The 20,626-nt window shown below is 46.1% G+C and overlaps 1 protein-coding gene across 1 annotated transcript; it reads left to right on the top strand.

Annotated features, from left to right (window-relative positions):
* Positions 1-1,855: 1,855 nt before the first annotated feature.
* LOC130157784 (cytochrome P450 1B1) lies at positions 1,856-9,169 on the top strand. Its single transcript, XM_056357719.1, has 3 exons — positions 1,856-2,876; positions 3,685-4,701; positions 6,264-9,169. The coding sequence occupies exons 1-3, from the start codon at positions 2,857-2,859 to the stop codon at positions 6,874-6,876; spliced, it is 1,650 nt and encodes a 549-aa protein (XP_056213694.1). The 5' UTR covers positions 1,856-2,856; the 3' UTR covers positions 6,877-9,169.
* Positions 9,170-20,626: the final 11,457 nt, after the last annotated feature.

Genomic DNA, 20,626 nt, shown 5'->3' with positions numbered 1-20,626 from the left:
GGGCAGTTTGTGGAATGTAACAGAGACCAAGGACCTAATCATCCATTGCCTGCATTTTGTACCACACTAATTCACTGGTGTGATAAAATGCTGGATTGTAAGGGACTATCAAGGTCACATAGAACCAGAGCCTAGAAAATTAGGTGAACATTCACTTCATACAATCAAAATAATACTCAGGCTGCAATAGAAGCAATAGTAAGCCAAGACTGTAAATATCCTGACTGTACAGCACGTGGCACAGGGGGACCAGCTGGGACTACCATAATAGAACAAAAACATCTAAACTAGATTTTTGTTTCTCTCCTAACAGCAACAGAACTGCTGAAGAACAGAGAAGTAAAAAAAAAAAAAAAAAAAAAAGAAATTAATGTTTTCTTACAGCATTAAAAAAAAAATATGTACCAGGACTTGTAATTCCTGGTGTTATGCATTAAACTTTGAAACTGCAGCTTATGACAGTGGAAATGTGTTTCTCTGTACTGCCTGCTAGCAGCCAGGAAGCAAACCCACTTGCAGTATGATGTTGAAAAAAAAAGTCAGTAGGATGCAAAGCATACAGTGCACTGGACCCATGCTCCCTCAGTGAATGGATGAGAAACAGTGAAATGGGTGCAGGGCCGCTTGCAGCAGAGGTAAGAAATGGCACAGCATGTCACCTCCGGCAGCCTCGTGCTCAGGTGTCCTTCCTCTTACCAACTGCATCCACAGTTTGGACATCCTGAAACTTTATTTTTTTTTTTTTATATATATATGTTATACATATATATATTTTTATAAATTCAGATTTACATGGGAGCTGGAATGGAATCTGTTCTTGTTCTGAAGTAAATGGCAATCTCTCACTTTGACTGCAATACAACTAGTTAAAGTGCTGCATTGAAGAAAGGATTTAAGGACTTACTACCACGAGCTGTAATGCCTGGGTCTTCAGCAACTGATTACCATGGTCACCAGGACAAAGGCAAATTTACCTGCTGGCAGTGTCAAATGCCCAGCACTATAATCCAGAGCTCAGGTAACTGATCCAAGCTAGTTCACCCCGATCCTGTGCTCAGAACACTCTGCAGTGAGAAGCTCATATCTCTTCTTTGACATGTGACTGGTAAAGGAGCGAAGGGTGGGACAGGCCACTTCACTTACAGCATGTGAAATTTGGTTTCAATTTTCTGATGGTGGTGGAGAGATCAAACCATCTAGTCTCTCTTCAGGCTTGCCCTAACCTTAATGCCGTGGGGATGTAGCTATGTTTGCTCCTCTTTGAAGCTGGGCCATGTGCTGTGCTGGATTGCAGGATCCTTCCAGTTCACCCCAGGGATGGGGTTTGGTAAGAGGGAAGTTCACTTTTTCTGGCACTGCTTGGAAAACAGTTTTGACACCTCTGTCACTTTGCAATGGCAAGAAGAAGAGATATGGCTGATGCTAGCCTGAGCAAGAGGCAGTTCTGCTGACTGGAAGAGCCCTGGACAGTGACAGCAGTCAGGACTACACTCCTTAGCAAAGACAGAGGCAGTAAGCAGCCTGGCCAGGCCTGGCTTCACACCCTGAGCTGGGCTAACTCCCAGCATCTGATTTTGTCTAATCCCTAAATGCTACCAAAACACTTTCTTTTCTTCTCATGACTTGACTTAGAGAATCCGAAATAAATGTTAGATTTTTTTTAAATTTTGCAAACCCAACGACAACAAAGCAAGCGCGTTCTGCTTTCTTGGGGAGCAGTTTCCTCGGTGCCTGGGGGTTCTGCAGCCCCGGTTCCACCCGGGGCAGCAGAAAGCCGGGGTGGGGGCCCTCGGAGCGCCGCCCGCAGCCCTGCCGGGGCGGGCGGAGGTGCCGCATTGAAGAGTAACAAAGCGCCGTGCGCGGGCGGGGAGCGAACGCGGGGAGGGGGCGAGGCGGGAGGGCAGCGGGGCCGGCCGCGGGGCGAGCTGCCCGGCGCTCCCCTGTTCCTTCCCCCCCGAGCCGGTGTCAGGTATTGCGAGGAGGGGTAGGGGCCCGGGGAGGAGATGGCTGGAGGCTTTCCAGCCCCGGCTCACGCAATGCAAAACTCCGCACGCAACGGGGAGGCGACAGGCGGAGGAGGGGAAGCGCTCCGGCTTCCTCAGCCCCCAAGATGCAGGCGAGCCTTTGCCTCCCGACAGCGAGGGCTGCGAGCCCGCCCGCCACCCCGCTCCCCTCCCGGCACCCCCTCCGCTAAAACTTTTGGCCCCGGCCACAAAAAGCATCCGCGGCTCAGCCGCTCCACTTGGCGAGAGCCCAAGGGCAGCTGGCAAATAGCCGCGACCCCTCAAGCCAGGGGAAGGGCCAGGCAGCGGCGATTTGTCAGCGGGGTAACTGCGGCACGCCCGCGCCGCGCCGCGCACCGCTGATGCCGGCGGACTTAAAGCCGCCGGTACCGATGCCAGGCGCCCAGACGCGGCGGCTCCGGCTCGGGCTCCGCCTGGGGGCAGCGGGCCGCCCTCCCCGCGCCCTCTGAGCCGCTCGCCCTCGCTCCCCGCAGCGGGCTGGGGTGGCCCCGTCCCGTCCCCGCAGCCCAGCAGGCAGGTGGGAGGGAGGGGGCGGCAGCAGCAGCCCGCTCGCCCCCGGTCCGAGGGGCTACGCCGGGCAGGTGGCTGCGGGCGGGGCGAGCTCCGAAGGGTTAAAGCGCTGGGAAGGTGATCCTAACTCTGCGCTGGGATCGGGTGCAACTGGCATTTGCCTCACATGACCTGCCAAGCTCCGGGTGACAGGAACCGGGGCTCCTAATGAGTTTCCCAGAGGCTGGGATCTGAACGTCGCCGTCGCCGCTCTCCTCCCGAGGCTGCCCGTTAGAGCCGCCGGCGGCTGCCCGGCCCCTCTCCATCCTCCCCGAGGTCTCAGATGGAAGCACCGTGCAACAGGTCAGTTCTGCTACAGGCGCCCGGGGTGACCCTTTGTTTCACCCCTTCCTCCCCTCGCTGCTTCAGAAAGCCTGGAGCAAACGGCAGGAGCGGATGGCCCCCGGCACGGGGATGGGAAGCGGCACCAGTCAGCGCTGCCACGCCGGAACCTCAGGCATCCTCCGCAGCCCATCCCCGGGGCCGCCGGCCGCCAGCCTGAGCTGCCGCGACGGGCACGAAGGTGCGGGGAGGAGGGAAGGGCTCGGGCCAGGGTGGGGGCTCCACGGCCTGGGAGGTTTCCCCTCTGGAGCAGCAGGAGGCTACCAGGGCGGCGGGGGTCCTCGTTTCTCGTGGGGGCTCATTCGCCGGGCGGAGCGGTGCGCGGCGCCGGGATGAACCTGTCTCGGGCGCACAGCGGCTGCCTGCATCCGCGGCGGCTCGTCAGGCCAGAGCATCCTCCTGCCTCCCTTCCTGCCTCTCTGCTGTGACCTTCTGGATCCCCCGCTGCAAACTTTCCCCACCGGCGGAGGAGAGAGCAGCGGCCCCGCCGCCAAACACGAATTCGATCCCCTGTTGAGCGCTTGCCGTTTGATTATCGATTATGTTCGCACAGGATCCGGGCGGGCTTTAGGCACACGAGGAGCGCATAGCAAGGACGCACCCCGACTGCCAGCGCCGAGACGGCCACCGGCGCTGCGCTCCGCCACGCCAGCGCGCCCCTGTCCCCTCGCCCGCCCGGGGCTTCTCCGCGCCCGCGGGCGGCGGGGAGCTCCCCAGCCCTTCCGCGGGGCCGCCGACCTTGCCCTTGCCCTTTCCCTTTCCCTTGCAGCATGGCCCTCGAGAGGCTCGGGGAAGCTCTGGGCGGCATCCCCCCCTTGCAAAGCTCCCTGCTGCTCCTCCTCTGCCTGCTCGCCGCCATCCACCTGGGCAAGCTCCTCCTGCAGCAGCAGCAGCGCCGGCGGCAGGGCCAGCGCCGGGCGCCGCCGGGCCCTTTCCCCTGGCCCTTGATCGGCAACGCGGCGCAGCTGGGCAGCGCCCCGCACCTCTCCTTCGCTCGCCTGGCCAGCACCTACGGCGCCGTCTTCCAGCTGCGCCTGGGCCGGTGGCCGGTGGTGGTGCTGAACGGGGAGCGCGCCATCCGCCAGGCCCTCGTCCGCCAGGGGGCCGCCTTCGCCGGCCGGCCGCCCTTCCCCTCCTTCCAGCTGGTGTCGGGCGGGCTCAGCCTGGCCTTCGGCGGCTACTCGGAGCTGTGGAAGCTGCACCGCCGGGCGGCGCACGCCACGGTGCGCGCCTTCTCCACCGGCAGCCCCGCCACCCGCCGCCTGCTGGAGCGGCACCTGGTGGGCGAGGCGCGGGCGCTGGTGGCGCTGCTGGTGCGCGGCAGCGCCGGCGGCACCTTCCTCGACCCCTCGCGCGTCCTGGTGGTGGCCGTGGCCAACGTGATGAGCGCCCTGTGCTTCGGCCGCCGCTACAGCCACGGCGACGGCGAGTTCCTGCGCCTGGTGGGGCGCAACGAGCAGTTCGGGCGGGCGGTGGGCGCCGGCAGCCTGGTGGACGCGCTGCCCTGGCTCCAGCGCTTCCCCAGCCCCGTGCGCGCCGCCTACCGCGCCTTCCGCGACCTCAACCGCGACTTCTACGGCTTTGTCCGCGGCAAGTTCCTGCAGCACCAGCGCAGCCTGCGCCCGGGGGCCGCCCCCCGCGACATGATGGACGCCTTCATCCGCCTGCAGCGGGAGCAGCCGCGGCTGCAGCTCGAGCACGTGCCCGCCACCGTCACCGACATCTTCGGCGCCAGCCAGGACACCCTCTCCACCGCCCTGCAGTGGCTCCTCATCTTCCTCATCAGGTACGTGCCGACGGGGCGGGCCCTCCCCCTACCCGCCGCCCGGGCGGAGGCGGGAGGCCGGGCCGCCCCACCTGCCCGCGGGGGGGACGCGGGGGTCAGCCCGGTGCGGCGGGATGCGAGCGCCAGCCCGGGGGACCCCCCTTAAATGGCGCCGCACGGGCAGACTCGCCGCCGGGCGGGGAAGGGCCCTCTCGGCGGTACCAGCCGGCCCGGGGGCAGGGGGGGCAGCGGCGGCCGTCGGGGCCAGGGCCCGTGTCCCCAGCCGCTCCTAACTAACACGGAACCGCCGGCAGAGCTGCCGGAAAAAGAAAAGGAAGGGGAGAAACCCCACGAAAGCCCAAACTACTCTGGCGGTTGGGTGGCGGTGCATAGAGAGGCTGGCAAAAAGGCTGCCTGAAAGGAACAGGTGCCACCCGGTCGAGATTAAGGAGATGACAGGAACAGGATAGCAAGGGCTGAAGCGAGACCAGCAGATGGTGCGCCGGTGTCCCCCGCTGGGTACCGTGCCAGCGGCGTCTGCCCGCCCTGCCGCTCTGCCACCCGCGCCGCCAGCGGGGGAAGCGCACCGAGGGGAGCTGCTTTAGCAGAAGGCTTAACACTGATTTTCTTGCCTCTCCCGGCTTTTTCTTTCATCGGCTGCATAATTTGTAGGCTTGTGCAAACGCTATCTGCTTGGGCGCTTCTTTAAAAACCAGGCAAATATTCAGCGCTTCGAGCTAAGGGTACGATGCCCAGTATTCACGTAACCTGTTGCGTTTCTCCCCACTACCTACATTTGCCCAGCATTTGACATGCAGATCTGCTGCAGGAGGAAGAGGCAAGAACACAGAAACCAAACTCGAATACTTAAAGCAAATAAAGCCTCTGGCAGAACGCATGCTTTTAGACAAGGAAAGGAAAACAAGTAAAATGTATTAATGTTTTGATCTTGTTTGGTTACTGTGTAGTCTTCCAAATTATCCAGAAACAGTCATCTTAAATTACATTAGAAAGAAAATGTATTTTGGTATTAATTAGAAAAAGTCCACATGAGAGTGAGATGTCCATAAAGCTATTCTGACAATTATTAGCAGGGAGTATTTTTTAAAAAAAAGCTACAGCCTTTCATATGTACACAATATGTCTAGTGATAACAAACTCCATGCCAACTTTTAGAAGTCACATACACAGCTGGAAAAAAGAAATCTCATTCCCACAGAAAGCCCGATTATTTAAAAGATACAAGTAATTTTAGTTTTAGTATGAATTTTCAAAAATGGATCAGAATGTTGTGTTTGGGCATATTTTAAGTTAGTTTCATTTTTTATGTTGAGAATCAGTTAAATGTGATATTAACGTGAAAACTGAGTGTGTCTAAAATGACACCACTGCATGGGAAGTTTGGATTTTTCTCTCAGAGTTTTCCGTCAAGGTTTGCACATTCCTGCAATATATTTAAACTTTGCTCAAAATGCATTATTTGGGGTAGGGGTGAAGTTCTGTGAAAAATGTTTACAGCAAGGATTGTTTTTAAGAAAGTCTTTTAAAAGTCTTTTGTACACACATCTTACTTTAAATGACAGGTATCCGAATGTGCAGGCTAAAATGCAAGAAGAAGTGGATAGGATTGTTGGAAGAGACCGTCTGCCATGTGCTGAAGATCAGCCTCACTTGCCCTATATCATGGCTTTCTTGTACGAATCCATGCGTTTCAGCAGCTTTGTGCCTGTCACTATCCCACATGCCACCACAGCCAACACCTTCATAATGGGCTACCTCATTCCCAAGGACACGGTGATTTTTGTTAATCAGTGGTCAGTGAATCACGATCCAGCAAAATGGTCAAACCCAGAGGATTTTGATCCAACAAGATTCCTGGATGAGAATGGATTCATCAATAAAGATCTTACTAGTAGCGTGATGATTTTCTCACTGGGAAAACGTCGGTGTATTGGAGAGGAATTATCCAAGGTGCAGCTGTTTCTTTTTACTTCTATACTGGTGCATCAGTGCAATTTTACTGCTAATCCAAATGAGGACCCTAAAATGGACTTTACCTATGGGTTGACCATTAAACCTAAGCCATTTACCTTGAATGTTACACTTAGAGATACTATGGATTTGCTCGATCAGGCTGTCCAAAGACTGCAAGCAGAGAAAGCAGCCAATGAAAATCAGCTGTCAGCAAATGCCTAAGCAACAAATCTTGCATCTAAAGATAATCCCTCTCTTTTTAGACTTAAATAAGTTATAGTTTTTTCTGGTGATCTTTTTTGGAAAATAGCCAATATTGCAAGTTACAAGAGCAAAAAGGAAGACTGCACAAGGTATAATTCAGTTCTCTTTTTAACTCTAGAAGGAGAGCCAGGGGAGCAATATAATATATTAAAGGGTAAAACATATGCAATTTGAAAGTAAGCCTTTTCTTTTCTAGCTTGTTCACAGAAGTCACCATTGTAAAGCGCTTTTTATCTACTGACTGGTTGGAGCATCTCCAGGAACTGTTTATACAATCCTTTCCATGTCTCCATGTGCTATGCCTTAATGCTAAGTTTGCCTTCAGTGACTCCACATCCCGAAGTGAAATCTCATATTTAAAAAAAAAAAAAAAAAAAAAAAGGTTGCTCAGAACGCTGCAGCCTGCCTTTGAAATCACTGTACTGGGAACTGCCGTAGGCACACAGCACTGTTGTGACTGTTGGGATGTACATTAATGCCTCAATAATAAATGTTCAAATGATTTTTGGTAAAATGACAATGTGAAGTCTTACCTTTAGCATTCCAAAGTGTTTACATAAATGACTAAAAAAAAAGGACTTGCTTAGAAGCATATTTGAAAATAAAATTCATATTTTATAGATAATGAACCGATTGTCCTAATATAGTAACTTTTCATTAAGTTTCGAAAGATCAGATTTGATATGTCACCAAATGGTGAGGGTGATACAAACCATATGCTAATATGTTCATTAGCAATATTCATTAACAAAATAGATATTTGAATTAGAAAGTTTTATAAAGGTATAGCTGAACTTTGTATTTCTGTAGTAAAGAGTTAATATCCCTGTCCCTAGGCACATAGGTAAGTCCAGTAAAATCCACATTGGCAGAGGTATTTTGGAGTGCTGATTTGGGGGTTTTATATTGAAACTTTCATGTTACAAGCCTCGAGTAAAGTGTACAGCAAATACGCCCCTGCTCACTAGTCATTCTGTTAGGCTGAGTTCAATGATATATCTAAAAATCAACCATGTTCTTTTAGTATGATTTGTTTGGAACAAAGTCTCAGAAGGAAAACTAACATTATGTGTCCTAATTAAACTACGCATTAACCAAAGAAAAAGTACTTTTAAAACTTTTGTGAGGCAAAGGACATAAAATCAAAACTAAAACCCCAGAAGTATTATTTTAAACTTGTGAAACTTTATGGCCTTGAACCTCTGGCTAACTTTTATATATACAAAGCTGCATGCGTTCCTCTAAAAAGCAAACAACTCTATGTAAATGCCTGATTTTGAAAAGTGTTGGGCACTTCTTTGGAGCCACAGACCACCATCAATTACATAAGAAATCCATCAGAAATGAGAGTACTTCACATGACTTGCCACGTGCGGCCTAGTACTAAGCAAGGTGTTAGTAGCACTAGAAAATTAAGGGTGCAATGCTACACAGTAATGCAGCTCTGCTGAGACCTAAGCAAGTGAAGCTTTGCACTGGGTCTTTCCGATAGATGGCCAGTCTTAGTCATGTTGGCAGCAGGGACAGAACTTACACTGACATTGGGGAGAGCTGGGTTAGCAACACAATCCTGATCTTCTTAAGTAGAAGCTTCGCTACTGATTTAAAAAACCTGCATCAAGCCTAAAAGTATTACTCTGTAACCCTACACAGTAGTAATGTAGCTGTTTAAAGTCATATGGCATCTATCTTCTTTTTTTAGAGCTAAAAAAAGCTTTCTATTACATACACAAGGAGTAACCTCAGGTGTTTTTCTGAATTATGTACAAGTTTGCGTTATCTGAGAACTTAGCCTATACCTGTGAAAAGCTTTGCAAGATACCCAGCATTTTCATATGGAGATCTACATTAGATCAAATGCTAGCAAGACAATTTCCTTGTACCTTTTGTAAGCATTGTTATTAAAAAAAATATAAAAAGTATGTAACCTACAACTGAATAGTTATTGTAATGCAAGGATCACCAATTCATATTTTAATAAAAATGGCTTTTGCAATTTTGTACTCTGCCAAAAGCTTTAACTATGCACTGGCTACTAATAGAACATTCATTCACACTGCTCTTGACTGTCAGGGGGTCACACACTATGTAGCTGTTGGTCAAATAGTGCCTCTATAACCTGTGAAGTTACTCACATTTAGTAGCACCCATTTAGAATGTATGCAGTTGTTCAGCAAGCTAACTTTTATGGTCATTTTGAGATGTATCATTGTGTTACCAAAATACTAAATAAAATTATTCTTACACTGCCTTTGCTTAGTTTTTGTATGGCTTTCTAACATCAAGATAAGCAAAATTATTATTTCTGATTTGGAAAGTATTATTATTTTAGAGATTTGTTCATATACTTGTCACTTTCTTCCCGTTTCTGGGTTTTAAAGGTTTTTCTCTTATCCTGCCCTTACACTTCTTAAGTCTGCCAGCTTACTGATACTTTGCCATCTGTGTTAAGCTTTCTCATGCTCCTTGCTAAGAACATTCCCTGCTGCTCATCTCAGCATCAATCTGAATTTGCTCATGTCTTTTGCTTTCTTCTAATACCTGCTAATCTCTCCTCACCCTGCACAATCTCCTATGCTATGTTCTTCCCTCTGGAATTTCAGTTTACTTCCATCTCCCCTTACTTCAAGCCCATAGACTTGTTTTCCTCTCTCCTTTTCCCTCCTATATCTAGTGGTGGCACCTATATACTCCTGATTCTGGAACCCCACCACTGCCTTTGGGACCATTTGTGCAGTTTTGGCCTTGGTGTATAGTCAGGAATGCCAGGAAGGAAGTCTTGGGGCCAAACAGGCCTTAACGTGCCTTTGCAGAGCAACCTCTCACAAAATCAAGGCAATCCTGTGGTGAAGGCTGGTCGTTACTGCATATATAAAACATTTCTTCATGATGCAGCATCTCCCCTCCCTGCCTTCTTTTCCCCAGACCGCCACACAAGCCTGCTTACTTCAGAGCCGTCGTAGAAAAGACCTTCACATTTTCCTCAACCTCAAGGGAGTGGAACAAAAGCTGGGTGGGATGGAAGGGTGGGCAGACTGACTAGCAGTAATTCCCTCCCGATTTGGGATATTTGCAGCTGGAGTTTTTCCTTGTACAGGTTGAGTCGGTGAAATCTGAAGGAGCACGAGTCAAAAACTACTTACAAAGACCCCCTAGAAATAGCTAAGGACCTGTGGAGAAGGTGTGGTGTCCAAAGATATCCCATGCAGTGGACATGTGGCTGAGGCTGACCAGTGGGACATAGTGAGGATACAGAGCAGGTGTCCTCCCTGGGTAAAGGCCAAGAGCAACTTTATATAGTCAAGAGATGCTGCCACACTGTCCCTGCTTCCCATTAATTTATACGTATTTTTCTGCTTTACCAGCTGTCTACAGCTGAAGTCTAGACTCCCTCTTCGGTGTTGACTGACATTTTTGCAGCAAAACCCACTACCATAGTGCCAAAAGATGTAGTGCTGATGCAGCCAGAAGTTGGCACAAGGAAAGCATTCTTGGAGGGAGTCTTGGGGATTCACTACAAATAATATTTATAGCAGTTGAGTAGGGAACCAAAAGTTTCTGATCGCCCACCATAAGCCAGTACCAAGTGTTAAGGACACAGAATACAACTAACTCAGAAAATTAGCTCAATTATTTCTTTTTAAAAAAAAATAAAATCAGTATTTCTGTTTTCCATTTGTTTCATTGGAGCAGTTGTTAGAAAAACTATCATTTTCAAACAAGGTAAGGTCACATCTAACAGCAAGTCATGCACATCTCATCAGGTTTTGTGTTTGCACTGTCACTCCCTCCCTCACCAACCTGTGACTGGATGTCACCACAGCAATAGGGGAAAAATACATGTTGCACTTTCTTCATTAACTTCTTTGTATTTTATTTGATCAGCTGTATTCAAGACAAGATTTTTTTCCTTTAAAAATCTTCATGCTCAGGTTGTACTGATTTCAGCGGGTCAGGAAAGTCAAATGTCATCTCATGCTTGCTTTCTCTGTGTAAGGATGCATGAACACCCTTAGTCCATCCCCCAGAATTTTAGTAACACCTTTCATTCAAGTTGAAATAAGGGATTAAAAAAAAAGCCAAACAACAAAACAACAACAAACCCCAAAATAGGATGCACAGAGAGAAATTAGGACAACCACATGTTTCTTGGAAAACCAGCAGCTGTCTGTCAGGCCACCTCACTACATAACAAGGAGGGAAGGCAAGCAGGCTGAGCTAGCAGAGTTGATACGGAATACGTTTACGCTATTCAAGCATGCCACTACATTCTTTATGAACGCAATAGTTAAACTTGCCGACTTCAGCAGGAGTTGGTTCAGAGCTGCTGAAATAAGTAGCAATAACATAACAATAAGGAATAAGACTCATCAAAATTTGAGAAGCAACTGCTACTAGAAAGGGGAGAGGGGAGTCACTCCAAGATCTGTGCAACAGCTATCAGTACCAGCATAGTCTTGGCACAACATAACTAAATGCAAATTCACAACAACAAATTCCACCTAGTTTTGCACCAGACCCCGTACGTTTTTGGGAGTGGCAGGGCCTGGTGCATAGTTCTGTCTGTAGGAAATTGGTTCAGATTATCCAGGCAGGGCAACCACAGACAGGCAGCTGGGAGCCTACATTTTACCCGAGAAATGTTGAGGAATGAGCCATGGAAGTGAATAGTTAACATTTGCCTTTGCTACATCTTTAGCTTGCTTAAATTTTATTCAGACCTCATTTGCCCAAACAATAAATGCAACTTGGGACAACACTGAAGGTAGATCTGGCTTTTTTATTGGATGAAGAAGAGGGCTGGATTCTGAACAGTGCCATTATTTTGGTAGACAGTGCAACACACACAGCGATTCGTGTTTCAACAAGTTCTTTGCTGTTTATCACCCTGCATTTTTGCAGCTATTTTTTTCCCTATCCCTATACTCTTTAGCTGTGCTGGGCGTCTGAGGATACTGAACCATCAGTATGGTTAACTCAGAAGATACAGGATGCCAAGGCATTTCAACCACACAGGTGCGGAGGCAAGGAAGAGGGTGAATGCAGAGTGAACTTATTAAAGGTGCGTAAATCATCTGCAGAGCTATACAGGAGTCATTTGGTGGAGTGGCTGAGAGCTAGCCATGTCTCATATCATGTCTGAATGAATGAATGTATGAATGTCTGAATGAAAATACACGTCTGAAATGTAGGAAGATTCCAGCCCTGGAAGAACTGCACACAGGGTCTCTGATTTCCAGGAAAAGAGAGGTGGTGATTTTACATTGCTTGTACACATGGTATGTCAGGATTAGGGTGCTAAGAATCCACATGGTATTAAAGAGGTTCACTCACATCGTCATCAGGGAACATCAAACTGAGAGCACCTGGCCAAACCCTACCTTCACACCAGGCTGAAGTGTGGAGTGATTATTTTCCTGAAAACTTTGGACAAACAAAAGATGTTCACACAATAACTCCTCACTGCCTGTTAACCCTATTACTTGAGTTGGGAGGTAGCAAACATGGAAATGAGAGCTGAGGAACTAAACGCAAGGGACTGGGTTGTGCCATGCAGACTGCAGGATTTGGAAACAAAACTGGTCTACAACAGGAAGCCATGGAGAGTCTGTCATTCTCCTTGCCTCAGCATCCCCAGTGCCTGAGAACAGTGGGGAGGAAAAGGCAGCCCAGTTGCAACAGCCTAAACACTTTTTGAGGAAATTTTCCTCATTTGTTCAGACAGAATGGTGGAAGGTGCAGGCACTACATCAGACATAAACAGTACTAGTCTAGAGGATACATTCAGAGCAAGTCAGTGTCATTTTTTGAGCAACCTGAGCAGGAAAAGTTTTGTATCAGTTGGCTATTCCATGCTATACATTTCACAGAATCATAGAATGGTTTGGGTTGGAAGGGACCTTAAAGATCGTCTAGTTCAATCCCCTGCCATGGGCAGGGACACCCCCCACCAGCCCAGGCTGCTCCAAGCCCCATCCAGCCTGGCCTTGAACGCTGCCAGGGATGGGGCAGCCACAGCTTCCCTGGGCAACCTGTGCCGGTGCCTCACCACCCCCACAGTAAAGAAATTATTCCCAACATCTAATCTAAATCTACCCTCTTTCAGTTTAAAGCCATTCCCCCTTGTCCTATCACTACAGGCCCTTGTAAAAAGTCCCTCTCCAGCTTTCCTGTAGGACCCTTTAGGTACACGGCACTGGTGACACAGCCAGGAGCAGTCTGAGGAGTATCAAGAAGGTTTACAGAGCCCCAGCAGCAGCAGTAATGGACTCTGGAGCTTTTTCATCAGTCCTGCCAGTCAAAGGGAAGGGGTTTGAAAGGGTCGGTCAAGTGTGGCAAATCAACAAATGGTTATGGGACTGGTGCCGCTGCCAGGAGTTCAGCTACTTAGACTGACCATGGGACTCACCTTGAGAAACCTGGTCTACTAGGGGCTGATGGGGTCTGTCTGTCAGAGAAGGGGAAGAGCATCTTTGGTCATAGGCTTGCCAAGCTGTTGAAGAAGGCTTTAAACTAAACTATACAGTTATGTCTTCAGTTTTATCTAGGCTTGCTAGGGAAAGAATGGTATGTATATTGCAGGATGCTCCAGAACTGCTTTTATCCTCTGATATTATTAGTATATTTTCAGTGATGGATCACTTTCTGTTGGTGAGGAAAGTTCTACAAGAGTAGACTTTATTTCTACAATCTCCTTTCTCCAAACCAAGCTCTGGTAAGAGCGGAGCAGTTACAATGCAGAACCAGGCTTCTAATCCTGTTAGGAGAACAAATGGCATTTCACATAATCATGTTTTCTGTGCTAAGAACAACAGAACACCTTCCACTTATTCGGACTACTCTGCTCATAACTGAAGTGGAGATGTGGAGTGAGGCACCCTTGTTCCCAGTATGAAAGCAAGATTTAAGACACATTTTTACTTCACAAAGGAAGTACAGTTTGCAATCATCTGCAGCATGAAACAATGCTCCATGCTTCTTTTATGTTTTGTATTCTGTGAAAAACCCAAGCTGCAGTTCAAAAATTTAATTCTACTGTATATCTTATTTTTAATTATACATCTACAGAGAAAAATCATAAATTGTGAAACTATTAATCTTTTTGTGGTTCAGGAAATTTAAATAACTCAATTCAAGTTAAAAAAAAAATGCCACCAGAAATTAAACTCAGACTGCACAATAATTACCATAATGAAAAATGAGATTCCTAAATGAACCTTTGCCTCATTGTAACAAAACTCCTTTTCCTTCCCTTCATTCATGTATATAGCTGCTGGGACACAGTGTCATGCTGCAACTTGTTCCAAGACCTAACTACATCCATCTTTCTGTTTCTGGCAGAAGCAAGGAAGAGCTGTACCTACTCTCCAGAAAAACACACCCTGCAGGGAAGCTTTCTGGGCAGCCCTGCCAGGTGGCACAGGAACAGGGAAGTGTTTTCCACCAGCTTTCTCTGGATGAGCATTCTTTCTCTAAGGTGCCTAACATCCTGCCAAGCCTGCATCTTCCAGGTATGTGACAAGCACTTGTGCCACAGTGAGCTGAGGGCATATCAGCCAACGGGATTTGGTCAGAAACACCACGGAAAATGTTTACTAAAATTAAACAAGGATGAATTCCCATAAAGGAGGGGAGAGGAAAAAAAATCCAGTTTAGACAAACAATTAAATTAAGAAGGTTCCCCCAAGAATTACAGGCAGATCCTCTAGTTACATTAGACGTGAACTGGAACCTTGCACAACAAAATCCTACTCCTGCTGGCATTAAGACTGAGATACTTAGCATCTGTGCACACAGATCTACAGCACACTAGCAATATTGTCCTCTGCATTTCAAGGATAACGTACTAATTGCCTTAAAGTCATCAGCAAAGCCAGAATTCAAAGCATTTGGCTGATAATGTATTCACTATACAACATTGTTTCAAATATCTTCATGTCCTACTGAAAGTCAGAAAGATTCCTTTCTTATCTTCACAAGCTATCTCTTGCTGTAATACAATACTTTTGTGCTTGAGTAAATAGCTTTAGCCTGTTCCCAGAGTTAAGCGCATACAGTAGTTTTCATTGGGTATAAAACCATAAAACTGTACAGCAGAATGGAAACCTTTAGGAAAGTTCTTGGAATAAATAGATGCTCCATCAATTGTCTGAATGGCTGCAATTGTGAAAGCAGAACAGATACGTAAGGACTGGATACTAAAGATAACTTTTGCTCTCAAGAGAGCAGATGCCTTCTTCTATGGTTTATGAAAAGTCAATGAATTAAGTGACTGGACCTCTTCAGCTCTCTTTATAGCCCCCAAACCATATCCTGATCACACCATAATGTTTTTCCTAGCAAAGATCCAGTTAGCATGGGTTCCTGCATCCTTGCATTCATATACAGTCTCGGTCTTCACGTAATTATGAGCAAGTTCCTTCCTGAGGATTTGTCATCCCTCTCTTCTTCAGATATTCCCCCGAAATACACACAACTTCAGCTGGCAAAAGAGTTCTAGTCAGTTATTTCACTGAACTCAAGTCATATGTATTTATTTTTCTAAATAGGCACCTTCCTGCCTTTTGAGGAGATCCAGCAAGGTTTGGTCATATGCTAATAGAAGCAGTAGTTCTTCAGGCTCAATAGCCTAGAAGATTCTCTATGTATGGAGGAATAAGTACAGGGAAAATCGGGGCAGCTGAGAAGCGAGAAGAACATGGCAGAGAAGGAGAGCCATTAAAATAACAGGCCAGAGAAAATAGAAAGAAATGTTTCCTCACATGGAGGAGAATGAAAATGAGGAAAAAGAATGTGAGCAGTTGCTAATGCTAATTTGCCCCATTCCCAGGTACAGTAGCTCTCCTGGGTACCCTAGGGACCACAGGTTGTAACTGATGAAAACACACACATGCCCATGCCCCTGCAGAGGGCAATTCATCCCATCTGCCTTTTTATCTCCACTAACTAGAGAGCACAGACAAGCCTGCTTAGACTGAACACCTACTGTTCTTGATGTGCCATGTACCTCCTTTACCACTCACAATATGCTAGAGACAGACACTTAGGTCTGCCCTGCTTAGATACCGACATGTTAAGCTACAGAACATATTCAGTGGTGCAGTTAGATTAGAAAAAACCAAAACCCTTAACACTGGTGGGACACATTTCCTTAGAGGTCGAGAAAATAAACCACACTGATTTAACCAGGCTATGTTGCAGAGTCTAACACAATTTAACTACCTGAGGTCACAGAACTGAAGACTGGTTGAGATAGGAAGAGATCTCTGGAAGTCATCTGGTCCAACCTCCTGATCAAGCAGGGCCTCCTGGAGCCAGTCCAGTCATTCTACCTTCACAATAATAATAACTACACACCACACTATAGGCTTTTTCCTTCCAATTTTTTATGGTAAACACAGCAAATAATATGTTCATCACAGGTTCACATTCCTTTTGAAGTTAAAGCTCTATGGGCATCACCCTGGGAAACCCACTGCTGTCCATAAGTGCTTTTCCTCAGCACTGCTCCTCATTCCCACTGGATGAGAAAAAGCTTTCCCTTCAGCTTCCTTTGAGAAGAATCCCCAGAGGTAGGAACAGGGAAAGGCCATATAACACAGCCATTACTGTCCGTCTCCTGCTGTTTTGAGCTGGATTTTATGTGATTTTATGTGCATTTGCTTCCTGCTTCAGCACATAATGGAGAGGATCTATCTGCCCAGAACGATCTGTCACCAGCTTTCCTGCTGCTGAACCGAGCCAGTAAGTCGTTCACATCTTCCCCAGATGTTTCTGTTTTCTGAACTAACAGGAACCGCATGTACTGCTGGCTCTCCCTGAAGACCTGGGCCAGCACAAACAGAGCTGGGGGGGGGGTGGTGGTGATGGTGTGTGTAGAATTCTCCAAATTCTCCACTTGACAAGGCTCTAACAAAGAACCACTCCTGAACCACTGGGACCAGTGCACACAGGTATGACCCATTGGTGAAAATCCCCCCCCACCTTTCAAAGGTTTTAATCCTTTTCAAGTTCTAAATAGCACCACAGCAAGCACAGACAATTGAGGTAACAATTAAGAACTACATGCAGCAACCTTACCTATAGCAGTAAGTGAAGTCACCATGCAATTTAAGATGTGGATAGTAAACAGTGCCCTGTTTGCTCACTGAGTTTTAGCACAAAAATCAATATTTATTATAATGATGATAAATCAAAGATCCTAAGCTTTCTCCTCAGTATTTTAAAAACAAATTCCTTGCAAAATACTGTCATCTATTCTCATATGTTTCCAGATATCAAGACAACAATAATAAATGCATGACATGTCTTCAGTCAAACTTTGTAGTCAGGGTTGAAGAGAAGAAAAGCGATAGAGCAACATTTTTCAAATACCTAAGCCCCTTATATGGCCATTACATTTTACTGCATATTTTTTAATTTACTGCATAATGAAAATTAAAATTTAGAGATAGGAAACAAATAATAATTTTTGTCAATCCAAACCTGGATAGGGAAATTCAGGCTACTGAACAACACTTTAAAAATAAACTAGAAATTAGAACCCTACCTTTTTCTTTCCAATGTTTCATTTTTTTTGTAGGTTTTGTTTTGCTCTCTCATCCTTGCTCAGATATAGGTCAAAATCATTTGCAGAAGGCTTGTGTTCCCAGTCTCCAGAATGTTTTCTGTAGAGTCATCAAAAAGAGGTATCAAAATTGTAGTTTAGATTTATTAGAGGCTTTTTTCTATCCAATGCACAAAAACATTTGGTAACAGATGTTCACCAAAATAAGTTCCACTAAACTGTGCCACAGAAATTATCTCTAAATTTATTAGGAGGTACAACATGTTTTCAGCTTAAATGCATGGTTTATTGCCTTTTTAGTTTTGACTACTAAATAGCAGCACTATTCAAAAAGACAGACTTCAGTGAAATACGACTCTTGCATAAACAGATTTCAGTAGTAGCATAGGCTTATATAGTAAAGATAAAAAAAAAGTCCAATGTTTTTCTAGAATATTTCTTTTTGTTTGTCTCTTCCTGCTAAGCTAGATTTTTTATAATGCTTCTTTAAAGGTACTGCCCCCAACCTGTGCTCAGTAACTAACTTGCACTCCTGCAGAGGTACTACGAATTTCTCTGTTGAAACTTGTAATTCCCAAGTCAGTTTGAGTCCATTCTTCAGAAAAGCATACACACATGATTAAATAACAAATCAGAGAGAATCGCCACATCCCTATGCTGGTCTAAAAAATTAGACCACCCCCATTGTAATTCTGCACTTGCAGTTGTTAACTTTCAGCATAGAACCTCAGGGTTCTTTTATACAGACTACAAGAAAACTCCTCTGCCAGTAGCCTCCAAGGCATGACAAAACCACATATTTTGTTCAGGAACAGAATAAAACATGGGGTTAAAGTTCATAATTAAGTAAAGCTCCATTCAAAGTCCAGTGATCTTGAGGAATATCAGTAAATTTCAAAGACTGGCAGGTTGCTTTCCTTGCCCAGACAAATAAAAGGGCTTTCAGGAGACAAAAAGAGCTTGATCTCTGCCTCCATGCCCCCAAGAATTATTATTATTTTTAATGAAACACATTGAGGACCTACATTGCTGTCAGCTGTCTGCAGCTTGGTTTATTTTCAGCTTGTAATATAGTTAATAAAAACCAGGTACAACCCTCATCCTGCTTTAGAAGCACATCTTGGAAATTGGACAGCTCGCTAAAGTCATAATCGAACAAGATTTTAAGATGCATCTAAAGAACCATAAATCAAACTGTTCTTAATATGCCGTAAAAGCATTGTTTATCCATGTGCATGCATTGAAACATCTGATGTTGCACTTTCCCATTTATAGGGAAAGCCAACACTGTTCAGGGAGACCACACACTATGTCACATTTAGCACCTGTTAGGAAAGTTTCAGCATGATTTTAATTATATCCAAGCTCAGTAAATTTCCTTCTCCCTTCTTGCTGGAAGGGTTTACATCAATTAAAATGGTGTATCATGTAAACTGCTTAAGCTCCCAGTGAGCTTCAGTTCGCATCCCAGTTAGTGAATTCCTCTCCTTTTCACTCTCCAGCTACAGCCTTGGTCATGACTGAATAGAAGATGTAGTTTCATAGGTAGCATAGTACCTAGAATTTGATCCAAAAGTCCCTATATTGCTGTCAATAACTCTGATTAATTGCTTGTGCTGCCTATAGAGCTATCCAGTACTGACAGAGACACCGAGAGAGTGGATGGGCCACTTGGCTGCTGTGACACCAGACTTCAGGCTCTTTCAGCATTTACATCTAAAAAGTAAATGCCTAGAAAAGCTGGGAACATGAACTTGGTATCTACATCTACAGTTACGAATCTGCTGAGAAACACGCACATCCAAACCCAAAAGGCTCCATTTATCTCAGGGTACCATCTTCAGGAACCAACATTATCTGGGATCCTGCCCACCTGAATCCCCAGGGAAGAGTGCACACAAGGAGAGAGCCCCTCGGTGAAGCTCTTGCTGGGGATTCCTGTAACCATAAAACCTGTGTGCACATTTCAAGCCATAGCCCTCACAGCAAGCCCACCCCTTCCCTAGGGAAAGAGATGGGTCTAAAGGAGGAGATCCTAGGAAAGTGCTTTACTAATCCAACTTTCAGCTCCAGGAAAGCATTCATGTCCTAGGGCAATCTTTTCATCAAAATTTGTTCTGAATGCCAAAAATGAAGGAAATGAAAAATGAGTAAATAGCAAATTAAAATCCCATAGCATTTAATTGTGGAATCAACAAAACATGGTGTTCCTGGAACTTACACTGTGCCCCAGGCACCTCAGCAACTGCTGCCTGGCACCACTGAGACTCCTCAGCATCCCCCGACCTGACTGAACGGCAGTTGGGAACCACCAAGAGTCAAAGCAGAAATCCTAGCATGCATCAGGCTTTCTCATTTCTTTCTTTTTTTAATGTTTGCGTTGCTGTCTCCAACATGACTAATGAGAACTCCAACAACTGAAACAACGGATGGGGCTTCCACAAAGCGATACAGTGTCAGACAGAGAACCGCATGGCTGTCACCTCAGTGGTAGCCCAGCATCACCTGTTTCCCCCACATACATCCTCACAGGGTTATCTGCTTATTAGGATACAACTACAGGCTGCCGTGTGGTCTCTGTTTATAGGAAGAATAGTGATGATGCATTTATATAGATATTTTAAATTTAGTTGATGGAGATGCCTCTTCGCAAATCAATACCTGGGAATATTAAAGCTACTTTCATAAGAAAAAAAATTGGATTAATTAATAAGAAAAATATAGTTCAAACTTCACATATTCAACCTGTTAACATGATTTTTTAAAGTTCTTAATTCTCACTCTGTTAACACTGTGGTGGAAACATACTGTTTTCTTTCCTACACCACAAAACCTATTGGCTCTTCCCATCCCTTTAAGGTTACAGTCAGTTTAGAAATTGTGGCTTTTGTGATGTGCAGTGTTCTCTGAACACTTTCACTGACTGGCTTTATTTCAGGACATCAATCTGTTGCCACTTTGCCTCCTTTCAGGCAGTGACAGAAACCCAGAAGATAACTACAGTTAATTTCATGGCACACTACTCACTATCGCACCTGAAATCAGCAGGAAAATCCCCACTGAACTCCAGGGCACCTGGATCCCTCTCTGTATCAGCTAAAGACTGGGTTGAGGGCTTTGTTTATTTTGGTTTTAAACCTA

Source organism: Falco biarmicus, chromosome 12, assembly GCF_023638135.1.
Source record: "Falco biarmicus isolate bFalBia1 chromosome 12, bFalBia1.pri, whole genome shotgun sequence".
NCBI lineage: Eukaryota > Metazoa > Chordata > Aves > Falconiformes > Falconidae > Falco > Falco biarmicus.
The sequence above is the reverse complement of the archived record's forward strand: the minus strand, read 5'-3'. Positions and strand labels throughout refer to the sequence as shown.